The sequence below is a fragment of the Mus pahari genome, chromosome 11 (genome assembly GCF_900095145.1).
Source record: "Mus pahari chromosome 11, PAHARI_EIJ_v1.1, whole genome shotgun sequence".
Lineage (NCBI taxonomy): Eukaryota > Metazoa > Chordata > Mammalia > Rodentia > Muridae > Mus > Mus pahari.
The window spans coordinates 5,589,545-5,600,714 of NC_034600.1; the positions used below are offsets into that span (position 1 = coordinate 5,589,545).

At 47.3% G+C, this 11,170-nt stretch overlaps 1 protein-coding gene across 2 annotated transcripts in view; it reads right to left on the reverse strand.

The window, feature by feature from the left end:
- Nucleotides 1–2,493: 2,493 nt before the first annotated feature.
- Slc6a18 (solute carrier family 6 member 18) overlaps nt 2,494–11,170 on the reverse strand; it is a 17,152-nt gene continuing 8,475 nt past the window's right edge. Inside the window, exons 7-12 of one of the 2 annotated variants that reach the window (XM_021208566.2) lie at nt 10,814–10,942; nt 8,981–9,137; nt 7,407–7,497; nt 6,999–7,158; nt 6,231–6,393; nt 2,494–5,039 (exon numbers count right to left, since the gene is read on the reverse strand). In XM_021208566.2, the coding sequence (XP_021064225.1) occupies nt 4,860–5,039; nt 6,231–6,393; nt 6,999–7,158; nt 7,407–7,497; nt 8,981–9,137; nt 10,814–10,942 (880 nt within the window). In that variant the 3' untranslated portion in view covers nt 2,494–4,859. Of the gene's footprint in view, nt 5,040–6,230; nt 6,394–6,998; nt 7,159–7,406; nt 7,498–7,571; nt 7,777–8,980; nt 9,138–10,813; nt 10,943–11,170 lie in introns of both variants that reach the window. The other variant, XM_021208564.2, reaches the window with a different exon arrangement.

An 11,170-nucleotide genomic window follows, 5' to 3' on the forward strand; every position in this document is an offset into this window, starting at 1 on the left:
GCCCAAATCACGAAGTTACTGAGTTCTTTCTTCAACTACCATGGAGAGTCAGATCTGCTCAGGGTGGAACAAAAATGGTAAAGTTATGGGGGTTCTACATCTGAGCTGAATCTTTCCCTCCCTCCCTCCCTACCTCCCTCCCTCCTGCTTTCAATCCCAGAACTGTCTCAGTGGAGACAAGTGAATCCTTGAACTCCCTGGATGCTCTACTAACACCTGCTTGCTAAGTTCCAGGCCAGTGAGAGACCCTGTCTAAAGATCAAATCAAATAGTTTTTAAAATATGGATGGTGTACTAGATGGTTTTATGTGTCAACTTGACACAAGTTAGAGTTATCAGAGAGGAAGGAACCTCAGTCAAAAAAAAAAAATGCCCCCATAAGATCCAGCTCTAAGCCATTTTCTCAATTAGTGATCAGTGAGGGAGGGCCCAGCTCATGATGTCATGGCTGGGGATACTGAGTTCTATGAGAAAGCAGGCTGAGCAAGCCATGAGGAGCAAGCCAGTAAGAAACACCCCTCCATGGTCTCTGCATTAGCTCCGACATTTGGATTCCAGCATTGCTTGAGTTCCTGTCCTGACCTCTCCCAGTGACGGACTATGATCTGGAAGTGTGAGCTGAGTAAACACTTTCCTCCCCAACTTGGTGTTTTTGTCACAGCAATAGAAACCCTGAGACAGACGGCTCCTGGGAAAGGACACTTTGTTCTCTGACCTCACAAACAAGCACACAGAGTCAAAGAACAGCAATGAAAAGGATTTGAGCACTAGGCAGCAAGGTCAACGGAGCCAGTCATGAGCTCCCCTGCAGGGTAAGAGTTCCTTTCTGCCCTTCTTTGGACACCCACACACTGGGCTCAAAACTTGGCACCTAGACATTTATCTGTGTGGTGGCTTGAATGAAAATGGTCCCATAGGCACATAGAGAGGGGCACTATTAGGAGGTGTGGCCTTGTTGGAGTATGGTGGCCTTCTTGGAGGAAGTATGTCACTTTGGGTTGGCTTTACGTTTTCCTGCTCAAACCAGACCCAGTATAAAGAGGTGCCTTGGATATGGTGTCTCACCACAGCAATCAATAATAACCCTAACTAAGACAACATGTGAATGATACTAAAGAGCTAAAGGAAGTTCCCAAAACTTGATGGACTTTTCAAAGTCCCCCTCACCCCTAAGAGCTTATTATCTTAGGGTTACTATTGCTGTGATGAAACACCATGACCAAAACAACTCTCATCACTGTTCATCATCAAAGGAAGTCAAAACAAGAGCTCAAATAGGGCAGGAACGTGGAAACAGGAGCTGATGCAGAGGCCTTGAGGAATGCTGCTTTCTTGCTTGCTTCCCATAGCTTGCTCAGCCTGCTTTCTTATAGAACCAAGACCACCAGCCCAGGGGTGTACCCACCCATAATGAACTTGACCCTCTCACATCCGTCACTAAGAAAATGCCCTACAAGATTGTGTACATTCTTAATTGAAGTTCCCTCCTCTCAGATGACTTTAGCTTGTGTCTATCCATCACACTTGTGGTGAGCAGAACAATAATAACAGAGATGTGTTGGTCCCCCCAGAAACTGACTATGCTACCTGATCATGAAGTGTTACTAAAGTTACAGATGGAGTGAAGGGGGCTGGTCTGTTGACCTGTAGATATGGATCATCCTGCTTATCTGGATGGACCTAAGATCATCACAGGGGTTGGTAAAAGGGAAGGCTAAGTAGATCTGGGTTATAGAAACACTAAGACAACCACTGTTGTCTTTGAATCCGAGGGAAGGGCCAAGCCCAGGAATGAAGGCACTATCAACCAGACTAGCAAAGGACAGGCGCTGCCCAGCATGCCTCAATCCTAGCTCGGTGAGATCCATCCAATTCACACTCTGGGCCTCCAGGACACTTAAGAGTACATATATGTTTGGGATGAGCTTCTGTTTTTCTGAGGGCCCGTGTGGGGACATGTGGCAAGGGACAGAGACTGGACTGAAAGATCAAGCTTGACATGGGAAAGAAGCCATTTTTTTTTTTCAGAGGAAGACTGGAGTCTTTCTTCACCTGGACTTTTTCTAAGGAATGAATCAGATACCAGACATGAGCGGGATACACAAACTTAGGTGAGCTGGGCTACATAGTCCAATAAAGAAATATGGGCCACTTGCTCCAGTATTCTTTGAGTTCTTTTCCAAGCTTACTAAGCATAGTCTCATTCTTGGGAGTACTTTCTCTTTCTTAATAAACTATATTTCTGTTTATAGCCATGTATCATTAGAGCAATCCTAGAATAAGATACCCCCTGAATTCAGTTCTACAGGTTGGCACTCCTAAACATGCTCTCCCTGGGATTCTGGGATTTTTCAATTTCTCTATATCCATGTCTAGTTTAAAAGGTATAACTTTTTCTCTGTCTCCCCTCCTTTGGCAATAATTTTTATCCTGTTTGTATTGTTTGTCTCTCAAACTTTAATTTTTAAAAAAATATCCTCAAGCTGCCTTCTGAGTCCATTTTTAATTATTTTATTAATGAGACCAAGAACCAAAAGGGAACTCATTTTTCTGACAACAGAGACTTCTGTAGCCCAGTCAGAACTGCTATCCACAAATTTACAGACTCACTCCCTAGTCACAATGGGGGTGTCTTTCACAATGAGTTCCAGCTCCACCCATATGTAAGAGGGGCTGCTTCCCATACAGTAAGTTGATTTGTCTGAACTTGTACTCTCAGGATCACCTGGGATACAGAATTACCTCTCACTGTAGAGTGTAGATGAACACCTCTCCAGGTATAATCCTAACCTCAGTCATTGGATAAAGCTATGGTGAAGAAGAATACTGAGAGAAGAAGTCTGAGTTTCATGTGGTTGAGGAAGACATGGTCACTATGTCCATCTTAGAGTTCACAGGCTTTTCATAGCAGCTTCATTTCTATGTTGACACTGTTGCCCTGAGAAGTAGTGTGTTCCAACAGGTTGCAGGTTTTGTGGTCTGGTTTTTGCTGCACAGGCCCTGCTCATGGTTTTCTCAAGGGTAGGGTCAACTTGAGGATACCTTGCATGTAGGCATGGTCATGCAGTTTCAGGTTATTCACCTTTGCTCTGCAGTCTAGCCCCTTGTTCATCTCATCCTGAATGGTGCTTTGTCAGCCACCCCAATATTCCAGGCACTCATCAGGGGCTCCAACAATCAACCTGTTTGATAGAGGTGGAACCTCTGATGTTTTGAACTGCCCATATGTTGATATGCCTGCCTGTAAGCCACCCATTTGGACATGCCTCCTGTCCATCTATCCTTCTACCTGGATATTTTCATAGCTGTATCAAGGATGTGTGCAGAATGGACTATTCTGAAGAGGTTAGCACCCAAGCCCTTGCTCTCTATGGCTAAGCAGGACTCCAAATTCTACGGTCCATGCTTCCATTTCAGTCCTGGCAGAAGGCATATTCTTCCAAGGTGCTGGCAGAGCCCACCCTGCCTTTATGATGCCCAACACTGAAGGTATTTCCCTGATAATAGGCCCCTATGACAACCCAATTTTGAAACATGATATGGACATAAGATACCACCTTGTATAAGGATAGGTGCCTCTTATATTCCTGCTTATCAAGAGTATTTGTCAATGGCAGAATGGATGGACATAGGCAGTTGTCATAGTCCAGGATGCTGGACCAAGTGCAGGCTTTAACCCTTTGTAGACTTGAGTACTTTCTGTTGCGAACCTTGGGGTTCATTCTGTGTATAGTGCTCAGTGGATATGCAGATGGATAAACAGAGACTTTCATGTTTACTTTGAATTCTGGGCTAGCCCTGACAAGGGTGGCTTCCAGTAAGAGTCACATTTGCACACACATAAACCTTTCTTGCTTAAAATGTCATCACCGTGGACAGTACCACTGTCCTTCTCCCCCTCCCAACCCTCTCCCCCCAAAGGCACCAGGGTCTGCTGTGCCTGGGAAGTCAACTGACATCACAAAGCCACTGGTTGGTACAGATGGCAAGAAGTGAACATGCTTGCCCAAGTCCCCAGGTTTCAGAGACGACCCTGGTTTCACAATCCTGATGGAAGGGACAGAAAACAGAGCAGGGGGAAGGGGGGCTCTCTGAGCCCTGCTGTGACTTTGGAGTCATGGCTGTACTTCAAGGCTGCAGAGGCCCACTGGTGAAGAGTACCAGTGAGTGGACAGATGTGAGTGAATATCTGGTTATCACTCTCAAGAGAGTAGAATCTAACTGTCCAGGAGCCATTTTGTACCTTCTTGACAAGCTTGAAAAATAAAAAACGAAATATGTCTGGTCAGTCGGAGCACAGTAAGCCCCTCCTCAGCTGTGACCACCTCACCCCTGCAGTAATGATTGTAGACATGGGTACTCAGTCCTCTAATAGTCTGGTATCTGCACCTGTGGATCTCTCTCTATAGATGTGGTAACACCAGGATGATATGGGAGGAGGAAGAAGTCTCCTGCCTGTCAGGTTCCCCACACCCCTGAGCTCAGCTTTCCCTTGAAGACCAGAATTAGGTCTGGATTTCTAAAATTAGTAATGTGGAGGCCACTCCGAGAAAAGGGATTCCACGGTCTTGCCACTATACCAACAAAGTAACTGAGGGCTACCCAGCTCGGCATGGATTCTAGGGGAAAGCCATGTCCACACAGACTGCATCCTGCCAGACCTAGCTTTGGAGGAATGGCATCACATGGACTCCCACTGGGCAACACGCAGCTACCCTGAATCTGAGTCTTCCAGCATACAGAAAGCTGGGAAAGCAATAACCACGTGGTCTCAGTAGCGGACAGAGTGTAATGAGGCTGCATCTGAGTGGGCACAGGTCTTCCTTCCTCCCAACCCTGATCTACCCTAGGTCTTCGCCTCAGCAGCCTCTGCTCTCCTGTAGCTTCAGACGCGTAGCCTTCCATCTCTGTTTGTACTGGGACAGTAGCTGAGCCAGAGCAACTCCAGGGACCCACAGTGAGGGCAGGAAGGACAGGAGCACACAGGTGACCTGCACCCAGCCTGGATAGAACTTCTCCTCTCTTGAGGGAAAATGTTCCTGTGAGAACAAAAGAGCACGCTCAGGTATGTGTTCTGACAGAGCCCACACCACCCATCTCCAAGGGGAATCAGGCAGATTCTTGGTCACCACCAACATAAGTGGCCACTTCACCCCACCCCCTTCCTGTAACAACAGTGAGCACATGGATTCCTGAAAAAATGAAAGAAGTTTGGCCAGAATTTCCTCTACCCCAGCCCTCCTAAGGGTGGGAACCACCACGAGGCCAGTTGGATCTGTACAACTATCACTCTGGGTCCCCAGCTTGCTCCTCTGTGACATGGCAACATCGCTCACCCAACTTCAGATGTTTCTTGTGTGTTTGTGTGGGCAAGTAGAAGGTACATCTACTGAGTCAGTTCTCATGAAAACCTCTCAAATATACAGCCTACTTTGCAGGTCCCTGCTGGGGTCTTTCTTTAGGAATGACTTGGAAAGGATTGCTCTCGTGATAAGGAGATAAGGCATGGGTGCAGGTGAAATTCTGAACTGTGCACTTGTGCTTCTGAGGACCGGGCAGTTGGGTAAAGGACAGGGCTCACAGTTGGAAGAGACTACCCTACCTTAGGAGACTGGGCCAAGGCTGGGGTCATATTGCTAATCATAAAACACTCTCTGCTCATCACTTGTCTTCTCACAGATAGAAAAGGAGCAGTTTTCTGGCTGTTTGTCCCCAGATACACTGAGACAGTGAAATGAGGCCATGTCCCTAACAAGAAGGCTACTAGGACCCATGATGTCCCAAGAGCAGTGGTTCTCAGCCTTCCTAATGCCGTGACCTAATACAGTTCCTCATATTGTGGTCACCCCCAACTCACTTTTGTTGCTGCATTATAATTTTGCTACTGTTCTGAATCATAATGTAAATATCTGTGTTTTCCAATCGTCTTAGGTGACCCTGTGAAATTGTTTTTCAGACCCCTTCCCCCAGTGGTCATGACCTACAGGTTGAGAACAGCTACCCTAGAGTCTAGACACCATGGGATCCACTCTCTGCTTACCAAAGTCCTTGCCTTGAAATGGCAGCAGCCTCAGGCCTTATAGCCAACCATCATATCTACAGCTCTAATTTCCCTGTTATCAGAAGTGGTCAGACCACACTGCCATGTGTAGGTCACTTAAGCTGTGGGTAGTACCATGGGTGCTAGGTCAAGCCAGAGGGATCCCCACAGCACTGTGGGAAGGACCTACATATTGGGGGTTCCAGGCCTTGTAGCTGGGTGGTGTCTGGACCAGAATGACAATGTAGGATAGGAAGATTCCGAACAGCAGCATAGGGCTCACCACCCTCCATGTCACCTGCCAGTAGAGGCCAGGCCGCCGCCCGGTCATCCATTCAATGTCATCACAGAACCTGCAGAAGACACTGGCTCAGGCTTCCTTGTATGGCCTCATTGACCATCTCATCCTTAAAAATCAAGAATAGTGGGCATCCTGACCCCACCCTGGATCTTAAGGTACTATACTGGCTGGTTTTGTGTGTCAACTTGACACAAGCTGGAGTTATCACAGAGAAAGGAGCTTCAGGTGAGGAAATGCCTCCATGAGATCCAGCTGTAAGGCATTTTCTCAATTAGTGATCAAAGGGGGAGGGTCCATTGTAGGTGGTGCCATCCCTGGTTCTTGAGTTCTATAAGAGAGAAAGCTGAGCAAACCAGGGGAAGCAAGCCAGTAAGGAACATCCCTCCATGGCCTCTTCATCAGCTCCTGCTCCCAGGCCTGCTTGAGTTTCAATCCTGACTTTCTTTGGTGATAAATAGCAATGTGGAAGTGTAATCTGAATAAACTCTTTCCTCCCCAATTTGCTTCTTAGTCATAATGTTTGTGCAGGAATAGAAACCCTGACTAAAATAGGTACTATCTCAGAGTGTCTCCAAAATCTAGACAGGTGTGCATACATGCACTGCACCACAATACCATTCCTTGCATGCCCTGAGGTGAGGAATGGGAACAGCTCACCGTTTCATCCCATAAACGTGAATGACTCCCACCACTTCCATGAAGGCGAAGATGATCAAATTCAGAGAAGCTGCAAAACTGTCAAAGATCTCCAGCCAGTAGCTTCCAGACTGCAGTGTGAAGCAAATGGCTGAGAGGAAACAGGCAAGGCAGGTCACCCCTGGGGACAAAGGTAAGAAGGGTGAGAGACAGTGAGATAGAGGGCCAGGAGACCCTGGGCATCCTTGCCCTCAACCCTTGATCCTCCCCACCCCCATCAGGGGCCGTGCCATGCAACAGGGAGGACTTGCTAGAAATGGGGTTCAGCTTGCATAAGACTAGGAGAGGAAAAGCCCAGATCTTCCTTCTCCGTTACTCCCACTCCTATCTTCCTCCCCGCCATCCTTTCCTTCTCACTATTTCCCCAACCTGGGAGCACTGGGGCTTCACAGACTCTAGAAGTCAGCCTGGCACAGCCTTCTCCGAGAACATGGGCCCCAGAGCTCTGCTTCCAGATGGGCTTTTGAACAGTGAGCAGGGTGGACAACAGGCGAGAGTAGACAGTGAGGACTGGCCCTCCAGGCAATTACTCACCAGTCATGGCCTCCTTGGGTATGCCTTTGGGTAAGATCCCCAGGTCCAATAGTGGTGTAATGACACCCTCCATGTTCCCAAACATGGAGGACAGACCCAGGGTAAACAGCATCCCAAAGAAGAGCACAGACCACACAGAAGCACCTGGCATGTGCAGGACAGCTTCTGTGAAAACGATGAAGGCCAGGCCTGGGCCCGAGGCACTCTGCAATACAGAGTCTGTGCTGTGGACATGTACACAGCACACACCTCACATCATAACATGGACACACCCCATATCATGATACATGCGCATCCATACCATTACATGTGAATGCTCCACTGTAACGTGTACATTCTCACAGTGACATTATTATGTACACACACACACACACACGAACATGTGTGTATAGCACTGTAACATGTACACACCCCATATCATGATGCATGTGTGTCCATACTATTACCTGTTAATGCTCTACTGAAATGGTGTACACACTCACAGTGACATATGTACACATACACAGATGTGTATATAGCATCATAACATGGACACAGCTCATACCATGATACATGTGCCCTACATATATGCTCCACACTATAGCACATACACACCCTCATTATGACACATGTGCATCTATGCTATAACACATATGCACCCCTACCACAACACATGTATACCTTCACTATGACATGTTTGTACTCTACAATGGAACATATACGTGCCCCACACCATGACACAGGTATACATTGCACTGTGAAGTGTGCTTGAGCCACAGCATCACATTTGTGCATCCTCTCACCCACCATGACATGTGTGTCACATACTGTGACATGTACACACTCTACACTATGACCTAAGTACACACAAACACACACACACACACACACACACACACACCTTCTGGTGTCATAATTGCTACCCTGCCTTTCTGAGAAGACATGCCACCAGCACACCTCTGAGAGAAGGAAGGATTCTCTTTGAATAAGGAATATGGCACAGTTGAACAGAGAATCTATGACCTTGGAGTCAGAGACCAGGAGCTACTGCCCTGAGAATCTTCCCCGAGTGCCATCCCTAACCTGGTGCCTGTGGGTCCCCAGCATCCACTGGCCTCTATGACCAGGAACTACTGCCCTGAGAATCTTCCCCCTGAGTGCCATCCCTAACCTGGTGCCTGTGGGTCCCCAGCATCCACTGGCCTCTATGACCAGGCTCTGACTACTCCCTCCTGGGTTCTCTATCCCAACAATGCTGTCATTCTGAGGTCGTCCTGTCTGCCAGATGCAGATGGACTGACCAACATTTTTTTTTTTTTTTTTTTTGTAGTTTCCTGTGGAATATGTCCCCAGCCTTTTGCAGCTCTGCATGTTCCCTAAGTGGCCCTGGTTTCCTAGGGACACCCCTCCCTTCCTGTCCCTGTGGGTACCTTATCCAGAAAATCTTCCAGATGGCAGGTCTTCAGGGGAAGTCGGGCCACCCTCTCAGCCTGAGTGGCATTCAGGTACATGAGGACAGATGGGTACTCATCCCTGGAGATGCTAAGCTCTGGAAGGTCGAACTCATTGATGAGGCTCAAGATATTTCTGCAGGAGCAGGAAAAAGACCAGTGAGGATGAAATTGGATACTCTACAATCCAGCAAATGTTCCAGTGTTCCAGGAAAGTTCTCGAGCAAATAACAGCACCCAAATGAGAACTTTCCTGGAGCCTTTGGTGTCTCATGGATACCTGCATGGCCATAATTAGAAAGGGGAAGTAATTTCTACCTGTGAACCAAGAATGGGGGCATCTTTATGTGGGCATGAGTGAGAAGGAGGCAGATTCTCACCTCATCAGTAAGGGATCTGGCAGTATGGGGATAGCAAACTTTGGCATCATCCGCTGGATGCTGCTTTTATGAGCGTGTAGAATATAGGGGTTATAGGTCCCCCTAGATTTCTAAGAAAAGCCTGGGAAGCCAGGAGGAGGTGAAATGAGGTCACAGTTCCGAGAGGAAGCTGCTGAGAAGTCAGCATGGGAAGCTGTGAAGGTGAAGCCTACCTAAGCTGCTGTGGATACTTGGAACTTCTGCTAAGGAAAGCTGCAGGCAACAAGAACCAGTACAAGAGAGAGGCCACGCAGCTACAGCTGACAAGACCATGGAAGTGGAGCTGCCCAGGCCTGCTGGAACTCACACCACTACCATGTGTCCAGGGCACCAGACACAGAGATTCCGGATTTCACATCGGTCTCTTCTGGTTTTCAGTCTTGCTTTGGTTTGGTCCTTCTTTGCTGTTCTCCTGACCCTCCCTTTTGAAATGAGAATGTTTCCCACTTTATCTTGAAATATCTTCCTTCTTGATGTTACAGTTGCTTACAGCTAGGAATGTGTGTCAATCTCAGAGGAGACTTTGAACTTTGACTTTCAAGCCATGTTACAACTGTTGACTTTGAGGATACTTGGACAGACTGGATGCATTTTTTATTATGAAATAGCCATGTGATGCAGGGGCTGAGGTGGAATGTAGTGGTGGAGAGAGAAAGCATCCCACATAGGGCATGTGTGAAGTCCTAGCCTCAGGGGTGGTAGTGCTGTTTGAAGTCTCTTTGAAGTCTAGAGACTTAAAGAGGAAGTCAGTGACTGGAGGTGTATCTTTGGGAGAGTTTATTTCTTGATCCTTTCTGTTTCTTTTATTCCTGTTCACAATGATTTGAGGAATTTCCACACACACACTCCTTATGTGTATGTGACCATATGAGACCAAGCAAGCATGAATTGAACTCCCTAAAGTTTAGAATCTAAAACCATGAGGAAAATAATCCCCCTTGAAGGTTATTTCCACCAGGTAACTTTTTGTCATAGATAAGAAAAGCAACCAATGCACCCCTCTTCTACAACCCAGTGGCCATAGCCATTGCTCAGTTGCATTGTAGCCTCTGTCCTCTCTATCACAGCCATTTCTTCTATTGTGTCTATTCTGTTGTGTCTATTTCTGTCCCATTAGGACATCTGTCATTGCCTTAGGACCACTCTGCTCCAGGACTACCTCAACTCAATTCCAACTTTTCTTCCACCAAAGATAGTCTTACTTCTTAGACCTACTTCAAATCAAATCATATTCTGAGGCTGCCAGTGGACAGGAATCTTCAGAGGACACTACTCATCTCATTGCCCCAGAGAAAGGGGACATGCCCATGCATTCTGTACATATGTGGACTCCACTGTAGGCATCTGTCTGATGACCTTGCCCTGTAAGTCCCAGTACAGCACCTATGCTCACCTGTCCAGGCACCTCCCATAGTCATTGGATGCCTTGAACCCCATGATGGAGAAGATGGTGATGGATGCATACAGGGAAGTCATGCTGTTGACCAGGGCAATAATCACGGCGTCCTTCTCACAATTGTTCCTGGACACAAGCACATGGCCATCATGGGACTTTCTGGGTCAGAACCAGGCTTCCTATAGGAGGAAATGGAATGGTTCCCTCCTTAGCACCTCTATGGCCTGAGATATGCTCACTCTGAACCTAGGGGATGGTGGGGTTGATCTCATGCTCCCAAGATGATTTCAGTCTCTCCCTATACTCCTTCACTACATCCCAGCTCAGGGCCACAAAGGGTCTGGGTATTCATGG